This window comes from Citrus clementina, unplaced genomic scaffold (assembly GCF_000493195.1).
Source record: "Citrus clementina cultivar Clemenules unplaced genomic scaffold, Citrus_clementina_v1.0 scaffold_2, whole genome shotgun sequence".
Lineage (NCBI taxonomy): Eukaryota > Viridiplantae > Streptophyta > Magnoliopsida > Sapindales > Rutaceae > Citrus > Citrus x clementina.
In genome coordinates this window covers 29,889,100-29,904,741 of record NW_006262688.1, presented here as the reverse complement: position 1 = coordinate 29,904,741, position 15,642 = coordinate 29,889,100, and the positions used below count along the sequence as shown (strand labels likewise).

Below are 15,642 nucleotides of genomic sequence, written 5' to 3'. Positions count from 1 at the left end.
CTCCTATAACAATTCATAGAATTTTTTGTGACTTCAAATTAGTGAGTAAATGAGACCATAAAAAGTAATTTAATGAATTTCTTAGAAATTTGTGTGAAATATTTTTAATAAGATTTTTCATCTTATAGTTACCCATATCCAGAACTAAATTGTACTATTTATATTAGTCACTAGTACAAATAATATTGAAAACAAAAATATTTTGAGTAATGACAATACTTGGTACTATCAATAATATAGAGTTGACCAAATAGGCAAAAATTTGCAAAAGAAAAAAAATTAAAGAGGTCTCACTAATTTTTATATTGCAAAACATTTGTAGATTTATAATGTCATAATAAACAATGATATAAGTTGTTTATGATCAATTTCATTATTAAAAATGATTGCATTGATTTATAATTAATATAGTTTACACTAATATAAATATTATTCACGTTATTTACAACATTACATGTTTTAAAATATATTATTATGTTAGGGGGTCTTTGATAGTCGTCTAAATTAAATGAAGTCTTTAATATTTAGTTAAAAGATGAGGGAGCAAAGTGATAATTACCAGGATATTTGCCGATTCCAGTGTTCCACCATCTGTTTCGGTGACCTATTTTATGCCTAAAATTACGAAGCCGTTGGATTGCTTATAAAGTAATCTAACGGCCAATAAATTTAGAATAAAAAATTAAACTTCCACTGTATCTTATGCAGCGCTTTATTACAGGCGGACCCTTTAATTTTAATAGAAAGTTGTTGAACATACTTATTTATTTATTTTTTTAAGAAAAAAAATTTTAAAAAAAAAACACGAACACTGCTTGGGTTATGAACTGACTTGAAATTGAAGTTAGTGGCCACACGCACAAGGACCACAACCAAACCCTCACCAGTAAGTAGAACAACATTAAACCACTTTTAAAAGTTTCAATTTAATCTAAAATTGCAGGTGAGTTGTTTGACAAAACGCCCCAAGCAAAACATGGCGTTTATAAAAAAATGCCCCGCACAATAAAATAAGGCCGTAACGATAACTAATCTTTTTGGTCATTGACGTTTGCGTTGCACCAACAACACCTGCCCAACAAATAAAAAAACTTACTCCGGATTTGACATCGACACGGACTCATCTGATGGACGTCGACATCTCTTGTTTCTTTAATAAATCACTTAAAAATTTCTATTACAACAAACAGGTTTGAAATTTTCTGGGATTTGGTGTTTAAACAAATTTATCGTTTTTTTTTTTTTAAATTTCCTCGTTATTGTAGTTAAGTTCACCTAATTCTAATTATCTGTTTCGTCTTATAACCTTTTAAGCACATAACATTACTATTATTATAAACTTTTTCTCAAAACTGATAACCCCTGCTTTGATTTATGGATATGTACAAAACTTGAAACGCATCAATTCGCAGTAATAATAAAATTAAATAATTTCGTTCTATAATATTTAGAATTTTCAATAAAAGTAAAATTCAATTTCGAATAATCTAAACAAAATATAAAATAATCTTAAGCCAATTATTCACCCCCCCCAACAAAAGTAAAATAGCAAAAAGTGAAGTAAGATGGTAATAAAAAAGCAGCCACGACCTAATTTATAATTTATAGACGGTGAATGAAATGGGGGCCAAATCAAGTCCCATAATGGATTTTGCCATGAAATTTGAGGAGTCGCAATGACGTGTTTGGGTGGAAGTACAGTCGAAGAGATCCATTTTGGGTTTCCCCAATGAGGTGTCGTGTCCTCATTAGTGGGTTGTCGTATAATTGTTTCAACTTTTTTTGAGCTATTTAATTATTTTTCACTATTGGTTCTTTTATTGGAGAAAATGTCACCTTTCCAACTAAATTTGTTCCCAATAATGCTCCATTTAACCAAAAGGTGCGGGCATTGGCAGTATCTTCTTGGAATGTCATAAACACGGATCCAAAATTGACAGAAACTCAGAGTAAAGGTCATAAACGCACTTAACAGAAAGATCGCAACGTAATGTAGCATAACCTTAGCATTTTTAATTAAAAAGTATAAATTTAGTTATAATTTGAATACACCAAGTTCAAAATTGAAAAAAAAAAATTGTCGTTATAACGTCATATGCAAAGCAAATACCTATTTAATTTTAGGCCAAATTGCTATTTACTTTATTTACTTGAGTGGTATACATCTTTCCATCTTATTCACAAACCTAAGTATTAGAGTTCTCTCTCTCCATATGTTATGGATTCAACTTTTATAGCTGCAAAATTATGGTAATGTGTACCCACTCATAATTAAAATTAAAAAAAAAATTATTTTTTAAATGTTACAAAATTGTTTAGTATTATGTTCTTTGAAAAATCAAGGTGTTTTGTTTTGTGTCTGTAAAAATTTGGACATGTCTTTATAATAACATTTCAAAGTAAGAATCTATCTAAATTTTGTGTGAAGTTATATTTTAAAAGACGTGACATGTAATGCGTCATTCTTCTATTTATTGATATTTTTAATAATTTTTAAATAAATTAATTGGATTTTCCGACATTCAATTGACGAACGGTACGTTATTTAAATAAAAATTTATGATAAAATTTTACGAGAAGTGGGTAGTAATCTTCAAAGAACGCCAACAGGATTCCTTAGGTAAGTTTGACCTTCAAGATCTAGACAGCGCAGCGGAAGGCCGGTCAAGGATTGACGGCCGCCGGATCAATAACTACGTTAAAATTATAAACCACCGTCCACCAACTCACGGGACACTACGCTATTCTACGCGTCCCTGCAAGGCTGCAACTCCTTTCAAATTCCAAGAATACCCTTATTCTAGAATCTCGCCATCGCCACGTGGATAATATTTTTACAAGCCTACTTGCCCTTCCACCAAATCCCTGAAACGACCATGTGAGTAACATGAGTGTCCCGACTCCCGTGCCGAGATTCGATATTATATTATATATAAATTTTCTTGTAATATGATATTAGACTACTCTTGATTAATAAAATGTTACCTGTTTGTTGCATTCTTCTGCCCACCCCGTACCACATGCTTCATGCACCACGCCATCTCATTTTTTTTTCCTAATAGTTTTCTGTGATTTACAGAACTATTCTGTAAATAAGAAATTAAAAAAACAATTATTATTGTTATCATCATTATTTTATTTTGTTTTTTTTTTTTTTTGGGTTTCTAACGTACGGCGATCTTGTTTCTAGAATAATAACGTCTATTGCGCTCTTGTATGTACATAAATTCAATTATAACATAGTCATCTATTACCAAATCAAGCAAGTCTAACTCAAATTTAAGAAAATTTTATCAAACATCTTCTGTTCACAATGAAGTGAATTCATGCATCCGGTATATTTCAAGTGGGGATGTAAGAATCATTTTCAAATTTCTCATTCACTATAACTTGTTTGACAAAATATTTTTAAAGTGATAAAAAAATATGTTAGTTTTAACTTTTAATCTTTTAAAATGGTTAGATCTGTTTACCAAAAATATTTAAAATGTAACTGAGTTAATAATTTGTTAAAATAATGATTTTTTTTAAATTTCAAATCATTAAATACAATACGAACTCTCCCTTTTATTCGATTTTAAAAACTAGATTTAAAGGTCACAATAAACTTATTTTAAGATGTGTAATTTAAAAATAATCGACTTATAATAAAAAAATGCAAGAATGAAGATATGAGTGTACCCTATACAAAAAATACAATGATCATACAAATTTATAAATGATGATAACCCAATAATGCTTTCATTTTGGATATCAAGTGGCATTTAATTCTTCCTCATAAAAGGTTGACTCTTCGGATCGATCACATAAAATGACAATTATGATTAGGAATAAGATAAGATTATGCCGTGTTTACTTAATGCATGATTAGGTTCATTTAATATATATATATATATATTTTCAAGCTTGAAGCTCATAAAAGATGTTTACGGATAAAGATAATTGGATGATTGTGATGTACCCCCCACTCGCGCACTAATATGTAGTAGCTTCAAGTTATATGCAAAGTACTTGGTTGCCCAAAAAAAAAAAAAAAAAAAAAGAAATCGATTAAAAAGCAATATTTGGTTGCCTAAAAGAAACCTAAAATTGACTCTTAGTAAGGCTAAGGAACATAGAATATTTTGAATATAGCAACGCCACCAACAATTCAATCTGTAAATCTTAACTAATTCGTATGATGCTTGACGGTACAATTTTGAAATAATATTGGAATCATCTATTCATTTGAGGGATGTTTTATAATTTTTTTAAGAGTAATGATACAGTCACAAATTCTTGTACAAACTGATATGGTATGATAAGATTGGTTGAATTAAATATCACTTGGCTCACATGATTTATTTTTATTATTTTATATTTTCATTCAACTAATGAATTAATATCACGTCAGTTTATACAAAATAAGTTTATACAATAATTTATGACTGTATCATTACTCTTTTTTTAATGTGCTATAGTAATTTTGACTTTAGAATAATCAAAATTAGGACAGTCAAATGGAGACCTGAAATAAAGGTAAGAAAGTAAAATATATATATATATATATATATATACACTTTTTGAAAAATCAAATGAAATAAATCGTTGAATGTAGAAAAAAGAAAGATGAAAATTACAAAATAGATTAATCAACTAAGCTAAGGCATGAAAGAAAGAAAGAAAGAAAGAAAAATGGAACATGTAAAAACGGGTCAAAATAATCTAAAACTTGACTGAGGGCCCCACTACGGCCTCCGCGTGGCTTCCTCATGTGTGCAGTACAATGTGCACAGTTGCAAGTACAAAGCCCCTCCCCCAAAAGAAAAAGTAAATAGAGATCATTGAGAGGGACAAAACGGGAAATTTAAAAAATCCATGGGACTGCCCCACGTTGTGGTTAAAAAATTGCTGTCTCTACCATCTCCCTCGGCAGCTCCAATTTCTCTCTCAGTGTCTATAATAAAAAGTGAAACTCTCAACTTTCGCTGTGAAATAATAACAATTCTTTTTTTCTTGTTTTTTGGTTTGATATTTTTCTGCTATATATTGGCTGGGCATTTCTTTGTATGATCGGTGGTATTAGAGGGAAATAATGATGGCGCTGAGCAACGGAGACTTGCAGCTGACGGAGCTCAACGGCGGCGGCAGCAGCGATGGAGATGACAGGGAGGACGAGTGGCTCCTGAACAATTACGATGGGAAAAAGGAGAGGATTGGAGATGGTATGAGGAGGATTCAAGTGGGAGTCACGGGGATGACGTGTGCGGCTTGCTCTAACTCTGTTGAGGGTGCTCTAATGGGCCTCAAAGGCGTCGCTAAGGCCTCTGTTGCCTTGTTGCAGAATAAAGCTGATGTCGTTTTTGATCCGGATTTGGTCAAAGTAAGTCCTCTTTTGGTTTTGTGAACAATCACCCAAAAAAAAAAAAAAATATAGTCTGTAATTTGTGCTTTGATTGATTGTATGTGATGTGCTGCGTGATGGGTTAGCTTTAATTTAATAACAAGTGTCTTGATTGGATTTGTTTTTGTTTGACTTTAGCTTTTATTTTTAGAAAAGTTGAAGTTTTTCGTATTGTTCAAGGATTATTTGAATGATGTTTTAGTGTCTGTTTTGTAAAAGATGGAGCATAAGCTATGATCAAATGAATGTTTGTTTTGGTTTTGGTGAAAAGTACTGCAGACTTAATGCAGTTTAGTGTGCTTTGATTTGCTCTAGTGTTTACGAACTGCTTCGTGGTGATCTGTTGGATAATGAACTCGTGTTGGCATTAGGAAGAAAACTATGTCAATGTTTTGAGGTGTGGCCAAGTTTATTTAATCTGGTTATACTGTGTTTTGGATTGATTTTGGTTGGATTACCATTTGATAATGGCCTAGTGTTAGTTTTATTTCTATGCTGCAATGGTGGTTTCATTTGAGTGTCATCTTCCCTGCTATGAAAATGATAATTAGCTGGATGTTCATATCTGGTGGACTTGGATAATGATCAGATTTACATTATGAGTGTTGGAGCTTCTGGGGTTTATCGAATTTGGTTAAGACTCCTTTTCAAGTATTACGACTTTTTTTTTCTCTTAGTAGGTTAATTTGTTCTTGTTTTTGTTATAGGCTGGATTGAAATATCGTAATTAATCTACTAATAGCAAAGCTAAGCTATTTAAGTCGCAACTTCAAGTATCTGGTAATTACTGTTAAAAGTTGGGTTAAATAGGTGGATTCTGGTGTTGTTTAAATGTGGTGGATAGTCCCTCATGAGATGTTTCTGCTTTCCTATGCTTAGGCTAGCCTTAACAGCAGTTTTTTTTGTGATGTATGTCTTGTAATCATGTTTTAAGTTGGTCTAATTCTGTGCTTACTCAAATTTTTATGGTACATTGGATCAATTTAAGATTTAAACTGTAAATTGTTGGTAATTGGGGTTTCATTTTTTTTTAAAATTTTTTGTTTCGAACTTTATTTATTTAAGTTATGTTTTAACTGTTTATTTATCTTGCAGTTTCTGGTCAAGGTTTAATATGATCTCTATATCTTAAAGTTGTATATGCTGCTTGGATTTTTGATCTGTTTATTGGTCATAATTATTCTGAATTTCTAGCTAATGTATCTGCTCTGAATGCCTCAACTCTTGTTTTGTTATTTTGGACCATTTTGTGGATCATAGTTCTTGGAGTGGGTTCAATAATTGAGTTTCCTTGGTTCAAAATCCTATTTCTTGTCTTGGTGCATTAGAATCTTTGGGTTAAAGTCTTTTTCTTGTGATCATGTAGTTTTAATCTTAATCAGAGTTGTGTGGGATTTCATTGCTGGAAGAACGATTATGCTCTGGAAATTTTTAGAATCTTATTTTGGCATCCTGCATCCATTTAAAAGGGTAAATGATAGTTGTTGACTTTCAATTGACTGGAAAGGACTTTTGTATGATTATAGACTGCTCATTTCTGAATCTCTCTCTCTTTGCTTTTATGTGTGTGCTTACCTTTCATAAAAGCTGCAATTATGATTAGTATTGGGATTAAATTTTATTTCAATTATCTACACTTGCTTTTAAGAGTTCATTACTGCACTTGATGGTGTTTTCTCTCTGTTGTGGGTGTATGTCTGTGCTTTAATTTTGGGGGTGCAATAATGATTAGCATTAGGCTAAAAGTGATTTATAGACCCTCTACTTTCCCTTTCCTAAAAGAGTTTATTATTGCACTTGATGGTGTTTTACTTGAGCAACTAACCCAAAACAAATGACATAAGATCCTGATTTTCTATTGAATTTAGCAAGTTTTGACTGACCTGTTAGTCTTTGTTTAATATCTTCTGTTCAACCACCTTTTCTTTTTTTTTTTTCTTTTTTTTTTCTTTTTTTTATAATTTAGTTTAAATTATTCTTTATAGTTGTTCCTATTGTATGCATTGTCTCTACTGCAGTCTTTACCTGCTTTTATACGAACTCCCTTTTAGATACAAATTTCAGATCTTAAATCATAAGAAAGAATCTTATAGATATTCTTATCAAAAAAGAAAGAATCTCATAGATATTAATTTGGAAGCTTTTATTTTATACTGTATTTGGTAGTATTTTTCTTTGGTCAAAGAGGACATGAATGAATCTATTAAATTACCTTGTTGTAAGGACAGGAGTGTGCGTCAGTGTTTTTGAATTTTTTATTCATCCTTTTAGTACCCCCCGAGGCCCTGAGTAATCTAGTAGTAATCTAGTTAGCATCCCGGGTCCTGCCCACACTTTCTGGCCATGACAAGATTCTTTTTATTTTTCCGCTTCTCTTCTCTCCTATTTGGAAACTATGAATCTGGCTTTCTGTGCAAACTCAATTATTTGTGACTCATATGATTTAGGATGAGGACATCAAGAATGCAATTGAAGATGCGGGATTTGAGGCAGAAATACTAGCTGAATCATCTACATCTGGGCCAAAGCCACAAGGAACCATAGTGGGGCAGTATACAATAGGGGGTATGACCTGTGCTGCCTGCGTAAACTCTGTTGAAGGCATTTTGAGGGGTCTTCCTGGAGTGAAAAGGGCAGTAGTTGCCTTGGCTACTTCATTAGGAGAGGTTGAGTATGATCCTACTGTAATTAGCAAAGATGATATAGCAAATGCTATTGAAGATGCTGGATTTGAGGCCTCATTTGTACAGAGCAGTGGACAGGATAAAGTTTTACTTCAGGTTACTGGGGTGCTCTGTGAGTTGGACGCACATTTTTTAGAAGGCATACTGAGCAATTTTAAAGGGGTGAGGCAATTTCGCTTTGACAAGATTTCTGGAGAACTTGAAGTTCTTTTTGATCCGGAAGCTCTCAGCTCTAGATTTTTAGTTGATGGGATTGCAGGAAGAAGCAATGGGAAGTTCCAAATACGTGTCATGAATCCATTTGCAAGAATGACATCTAGAGATAGTGAAGAAACCTCAAATATGTTTCGGCTATTTATCTCAAGCCTGTTTCTTAGTGTGAGAATCTTTCTCTTGCTTTTTATATTTCCCTGCATGCTTGATAATCATGCCTTGTGTCCTGTATAATTCTTATTATCACTAATTTCTTTACCGGTATGGTTTAGATTGCATTATGTTTTAATGACTTGTTCTTTGTAATGCAAGCGTTCTTTAGGGGACTAAATGATAGAGCTGTCTAGTTGTACCTAAATAATATTATTCTAGAGGGATTTTATTCAAATGCTTATTCTTGAGGGATTTGGTTCAAATGCTATGTGCATTATGGAAAATGCATGTTTGTTTGTGACCGACCAACTGGAAATTTGGATTGAAAAAAGAGACATACAATATATTTTCAGTTTCTTTCCTAGTACATTTTGTGAGAAAAATCATTGGTAATTTACTGGGAAGTTTGCCATGAAAGCATGCTCTTTTATATTTCAGTGAGCTAGATCATAATATTCAGTTGGCACTAGGTTATTCTTTTCTTCCTAAATTGATTTTTCACTCTTGATGAATTGGATCCAGATTCCTGTTTTTTTCATACGAGTGATTTGTCCTCATATACCACTGGTGTATGCATTACTGCTCTGGAGATGTGGACCGTTCCTAATGGGTGACTGGTTAAACTGGGCATTGGTGAGTGTTGTTCAGTTTGTTATTGGGAAGCGCTTCTACACTGCAGCTGGCAGAGCTCTTAGAAATGGCTCAACTAACATGGATGTTTTGGTTGCATTGGGAACTTCAGCCGCTTACTTCTACTCTGTTGGTGCACTTCTATATGGTGTTGTAACAGGGTTTTGGTCTCCCACATACTTTGAAACAAGTGCCATGCTAATAACATTTGTACTGTTTGGAAAGTATTTGGAGATTCTTGCAAAGGGGAAAACATCAGATGCCATCAAGAAGTTAGTTGAACTTGCACCAGCAACAGCACTGTTGGTAGTTAAAGATAAAGGTAAGTGTTCTTTCTTTATGTCTGCTCTTTCTCTACATTTTTGTTCCTTCTTTTTTCTTCTTTAGAAATTCTAAGACCCCTGGGAAAACTGAGTAGTGTCATCTATTGGTTCTCCAGTAGGAAAGTGCATTGAGGAAAGGGAAATAGATGCTTTACTGATTCAGTCTGGTGATACATTAAAGGTTCTTCCTGGTACAAAGCTTCCTGCAGATGGAATTGTGGTATGGGGTACAAGTTATGTTAATGAGAGTATGGTAACTGGAGAAGCTGTACCAGTTTTAAAGGAAATCAATTCGCCAGTTATTGGAGGAACAATAAATTTACACGGTGTCCTTCACATACAAGCTACCAAAGTAGGATCTGATGCAGTTTTAAGTCAGATAATTAGTTTGGTTGAGACGGCCCAGATGTCCAAAGCTCCTATTCAGAAGTTTGCCGATTTTGTAAGTTTTTTTATGTTGAACTAATAGATTATTGTGTCAAGTTAGATAATTATGTTGTTTTGCTGAGATGAAATCTGACTAATTATGCCTATATGAAAGAAGTAAAACTATTTGACATTTCACAGTCTCGTGGCATTCTCAAATTATGCGTTATAACTAATTTGCATCTCCAATACATGAAGTATCAAAAATCGTTGTCAAAGATTCAAGGTTATATGTTGGCGTCGCCAAAACTATAGTGACTATAGTTTCGGACAGAGACTCTAATGTATTGACCACCCAAAATTGTTTATTTTCAATTAGTTTTGATGTTTATGATTATGCGAAGCACCTTTCATGGCCTGTTGTTATGATGTGATAAAAAGTATGAGACCACAAATTATGAAGTCACAGCTGTTCTTATCTTTAGGTTTGTTTTTGATTTGTAGGTTGCAAGCATTTTTGTTCCTATTGTGGTTACTTTGGCATTGTTTACTTGGTTGTGCTGGTAAGTTTTCAGTGTTTATTACCTTATTTCAGCATCTTCACTTGATTAGTATCACCCAGTTGTTACAATGTTTAACTGTTCTGCTGGTGTATACATCCTTTTAATAATATAGTGTTATGTTGATTCTTTAGGTATGTTGCTGGAGTTCTTGGAGCATATCCAGAACAATGGCTTCCGGAAAATGGCACGCACTTTGTTTTTGCTCTCATGTTTTCAATATCAGTGGTGGTGATTGCATGTCCGTGTGCTCTTGGCTTGGCCACACCAACTGCTGTTATGGTTGCAACGGGTGTCGGGGCTAATAATGGTGTTCTCATTAAAGGAGGGGATGCTTTGGAAAGAGCTCAGAAGATCAAGTATGTGATATTTGATAAAACAGGCACCCTAACCCAAGGGAGAGCTACTGTTACAACTGCAAAGGTTTTCACGAAAATGGATCGTGGTGAATTTCTTACATTGGTGGCTTCAGCAGAGGTAATTTTTAATTTACTACCTGAAAGCAGTTCTTCCTCCACCTGCATCCCAACTCTAAAGCCTCATGGTATTGCTAACGAAAGCATGACATGCTGTAACAACATTGAATGGTTTAATTTTGGTACAAAATGGGATCGGGATCTTTCTTTTGTTTCTCCATTAAATGTGCTTACTTATTGTAGAGTTATTTTGAGTGGAAGGAGGGGCTACCATGCTCACATATGCAACATCAGAAGGTTGTCTAGATTAAGTAATATATTTTTTCTTCCATTTTATAGGCTAGCAGTGAACATCCATTGGCCAAAGCAGTTGTGGAGTATGCACGTCATTTCCATTTCTTTGATGATCCCTCTTTGAACCCCGATGGCCAAAGCCACAGCAAAGAGTCCACTGCTTCTGGATGGCTTCTTGATGTCTCGGATTTCTCTGCTCTGCCTGGAAGAGGTATCCAGTGCTTTATAAGTGGAAAACAGGTTTTGGTGAGTTTCAGGTTCCACAGAACTATCTCTTTTTGACTGCTTGAGACTTGAGAGATGTTATATTTCTTTTCAGACATTGCTTATTGAAGGTAATGTGTTTCCTGACTAGGTGGGTAACCGGAAGTTGCTGAATGAAAGTGGAATCACCATTCCAGACCATGTAGAAAGTTTTGTTGTGGAACTAGAGGAAAGTGCCAGGACGGGCATACTTGTTGTGTATGATGATAACTTGATCGGTGTTATGGGAATTGCCGACCCAGTTAAGAGGGAAGCTGCTGTAGTTGTAGAGGGCCTTTTAAAAATGGGTGTGAGACCCGTCATGGTAACTGGAGATAATTGGAGGACAGCGCATGCTGTTGCTAGAGAGGTTTGTGTTATCGATTAATTATTACTTCAATGCAATATTTGAAATTCTGATACAAAATGATTAAAAGTGTTGATTTCAATTAAACTGAACACAACTTATCTGAAATATTCATTGAATCTGTTGAAATAAACTAATATCAGTCGTTAAATTTCAAACTGAAGATTGTGTTGCATTTGCACAGTCATGAATGATTGTTTTTGTGCAGATCGGCATTCAAGATGTGATGGCAGATGTAATGCCAGCAGGAAAAGCTGATGCCGTCCGCTCATTTCAGAAAGACGGAAGCATAGTAGCTATGGTTGGGGATGGAATCAATGATTCTCCAGCTCTAGCTGCGGCTGATGTTGGTATGGCTATTGGGGCAGGTACAGATATTGCCATCGAAGCAGCCGACTATGTGTTAATGAGGAATAGCTTGGAAGATGTAATCATAGCCATTGATCTCTCAAGGAAAACTTTTGCTCGTATTCGTTTAAATTATATATTTGCCATGGCCTACAATGTCATTGCGATCCCTATTGCTGCCGGAGTTTTCTTTCCTTCGTTAGGGATCAAGTTGCCACCATGGGCGGCTGGTGCTTGCATGGCCCTCTCATCTGTCAGTGTTGTATGCTCTTCTTTGCTTCTTAGGAGATACAAAAAACCACGACTCACAACTATACTAGAAATAACTGTAGAATAAACGCCAAGAAAAATAGCTCTAGATTCAAAGAAAGGAAATATCAAATGGGTATGTGTTTTAATATTTTTTCCCTCCCTCTTTTTAACTTCACAGTAGGCAAGGGGATGTAATTTTACCCCTCCATTGAATGTAAATGTTGGTTGTTGTATAATATCCTCTTTCAGCTCCTTTTTGAACCTTGTCTCCCAGTTCAATTGGGATTCCTTGTAAAACAAGAAATCGGAGTTTCTTTTTGTGTTTCGTATTTCTGCGGAATTTCCCTATTCAATACTGGATCTAACTGCAAGTGGGAAAGATGTACAATAAATGCAGGTGGAAAGATCCAAATTTCAATTCATTATCATTGATATTCATATTCAATATTAAATCCTTTGCTTTCTTCTTATTTTACAACAATCTTCATCATTATGGTGAGATTCGAAGTTTGTTGCTGGTGTGTGAGGCTTCATCATCTGACAATGAAGCTCTTAGTCATATAATGCAGAAGATGGAAGATACTGATAATGAAATCGCTATGATTCACAACTCGATTCAAGAGAACTACTGAAAGAAACTTCCAGAGCTCGAAACGTTGGTACAAAATCTAATTGTTTATGCCGGCGTTGTCTAGAGAATTGGGAATTAGCTGAACACAACCCTCGTTGATCTTGATTGGTAGCTGCCATTGCTAATGATTATGGTGGTATCAATTGTTGCATCAGCTTCAAAGAAGAAGCCGCTTCCAGAGGCTGTTCTTCCAAAGACCATGGACTCGTGTGATCAAGCTTTGGCTCTTGATACAGAGAAGACGAAGGTGCTTGATTTTCTTGAAAACAGAATGGGATCTTTGGCGGCTAATTTCTCTGCAACCGATGGACATGCTGTTGCACCAAAACTTGGTTTATCTGAGCATTAGCCAGCATGCCTGCTTGTAATGTTTAGCTTCTTGGTGCCCAGAAAGAGAATCTTGCTGGGTTCTCGGCGTCGATACTTCACGTTGGTTTCCTTGAACAAGCAGAGATTATTCAAACTACACCACCTTCTCTGAGGATGAGGGCTTGCAGATCGTTGGCTGCAAAATCAACTCATGCGGCACGTACTGATTCTAATGGAGCAGATCCTTCAGGGAGTTTTGGAAGAGCCTTGAGAGAAGGTATTCCAAAGAAAACTGAAAATTTGCAAGAGCTTCGTGGTCCTGCTGCTGCAAAGAAACCTTAGATACTTTTAGTTCAAAACGCTAATCCTAAAAAGAAGAGAGATGGCCGCCGCTTAAGGAATATGAAGAAAAATACAATACGTATGGAGAAATAGGAATGAAGAAGTTGGCCAAAAATTAAGAATATTAAGTGAAGAATCATCGGCTAGCTTATATTTAACAATTTCTTGCCACTTCCACTTACGATTGATTGTCTTTATGATTTACCAATACCAATCTCGATGACCATTTTGTATTTATGAGAATCAATACTATCATGATTCTCTCATTGCCTTCTTCAATGTTGATTTATTATCATAATTGCTTGTTAATTAAGTTTCTTAATTTCAATCGGCTGCCCAGTTTTTATGCTTATATCAACTTTTAACATTTTTAATTTGGCCATGATTATCTTATAACTATTTTAAGGTAAAGCACGAATCATAATCACATACGTAAAGTAATAAATAATAAAAAATATATTATAATTTTAATCATATAGTTATAAAAAAATAATCTACCTCAGTCCGATTCTAATAAAATCAAACCCAATTAATTTTCTTAGTTTTATATTATTTTTCTTTGCTTTACTTTGCTTTTTATGTTTTGCCTGTTCATTCATTGTATCTTGTGCTGTTCTTGAGTTATGGGGGCAGAATTACTTTTTCAAAGTGCCATCAGGAGTTGGAAATTCTGATAGCACAATCAGATACTGTGTGGATTGGGAAATTAATTACTGGAAGTCAATCAATATAATTGTAGCTTTCAGGCTACAGAAGGACCGAGTCAAAAATTCTATATTTAAATTTGATTGGCCATATATAAATTACTTCTTTATAAAAAGATTTGTAATCTTCTTAATTAGAGTCAATGATTATCCTTTTCTGTGTGCCAATCTCTGACCGAACCATCAGCTCTAAGAATCTCTCGGTCACCAGCATTCTCCTAAGTCTATCCACAGCAAATTATGTTATTGACTCTGGAGACACCCAGATTGCTGAAATAAAAGATAAAAATATCAGTCAGCTCTCTTAGTCATCGAGACACATAACCCCTTTTCACATTAATCTCTCAATGGCATGAGTTTTTCAATTCAGAATTATTCAAAATCTATAGTTCTGATTTTTACAAGTTGGTTCAAAAATCCTAACAGGTCCTTTCACGTGCAACTGCGCCTGCTAACTTAAGGAACATATCAGTTTAATAGTTTTTCTCCCACAATGTGAAATAGGTTTGCTATTTTCTAAATTCACGACAGCAATCAAGTCAAATTAAGCAACGTTACTTTTCTGCCTTGCAAAAACAATGATGATTTGACTTATCAAAAGTCTTTGAATAAAATCCCTAGTCAGTATCCACTTATTGGGAGACCTGCTCCGCAATCTAATCCTTAGTCGTAGAAAAATTGTGGGGTTTGTCTCGTTTCTAGACAAAAATCCAAGTTGTTAATGGGTTCCTGTCATTTACTTGTAATTTACACAGAAATTATGATCCGAACTTGACGTAGTTATCAAACTTGAATGGTAAACTGCTTGCAATGCTGGTCATTATATATAGATACACACACACACACGCGCATACACAACATTGACTGTGATATTGACATTAGAGATTGTTTTTGCTTTAATTGATGTTGATGTAGTTACGGATTAATGGAGGTATGGTCGTTGGTTATAATTACTTAAGATTCTCTTTAGATGGATTTGAATTTTCGTAGGTGCTTAAAGATTTAATAATGATAGAGTACTAATAACCAATAAAGTATTGGGTCCACTGGTAATAGAGTCCATCTTAAGTGACTTGATTGGATTTGCTCTCCAGTTCGAGTCGCAGGAAAGTAACTTTCATTGGAGAGAACTTGTGCCAGGGAAGTCACATTTGTTGGGAGAACATGTGCCTCCTGGTTCGAACATGGATTTCTAATCTAGGTTGTGGTACGGGCTTAAAGGTGCTTTTCACAGTTGAGACCCTCTCCATAATACCTCATAATTAAGATAAAAAAAAAAGAATATTAATACACGAGTCTTAATTGTTATAATCAGTAAAGTTAATATTATACCATTCAACATTGAATGTTAAATTACTTGAGAATTAAGCATATGTACGCTTATGATAATGTAGTAAAATCCGTACATGTATTTGAAAAAAAAA

General features: G+C 34.4%; 1 protein-coding gene and 1 pseudogene across 2 annotated transcripts; both read left to right on the top strand.

Annotated features, from left to right (window-relative positions):
- The first annotated feature begins 4,827 nt into the window (after positions 1-4,827).
- On the top strand, positions 4,828-12,650 carry LOC18050870 (copper-transporting ATPase RAN1). 2 transcript variants are annotated; one of them, XM_024191974.1, is made up of 9 exons: positions 4,828-5,362; positions 7,831-8,445; positions 8,956-9,385; positions 9,506-9,828; positions 10,257-10,315; positions 10,447-10,789; positions 11,068-11,268; positions 11,378-11,635; positions 11,841-12,650. In XM_024191974.1, the coding sequence occupies exons 1-9, from the start codon at positions 5,075-5,077 to the stop codon at positions 12,315-12,317; spliced, it is 2,994 nt and encodes a 997-aa protein (XP_024047742.1). In that variant the 5' UTR covers positions 4,828-5,074; the 3' UTR covers positions 12,318-12,650. The 2 variants fall into 2 exon arrangements, with proteins under 2 accessions (XP_024047742.1, XP_006448635.1); XM_006448572.2 differs by having other exon boundaries at positions 9,503-9,828.
- Positions 12,606-13,777, top strand: LOC112101203 (annotated as a pseudogene).
- The last annotated feature ends 1,865 nt before the right edge of the window (positions 13,778-15,642 follow it).

Coding starts and splice junctions, on each gene's coding strand:
- LOC18050870 (XM_006448572.2), top strand. CDS start 5,075: ATGATGGCGCTGAGCAACGGAGACTTGCAGCTGACGGAGCTCAACGGC. Junction 9,386..9,502: donor GTTGGTAGTTAAAGATAAAG/GTAAGTGTTCTT, acceptor TTGGTTCTCCAG/TAGGAAAGTGCATTGAGGAA. Junction 10,316..10,446: donor TTGTTTACTTGGTTGTGCTG/GTAAGTTTTCAG, acceptor TTGATTCTTTAG/GTATGTTGCTGGAGTTCTTG.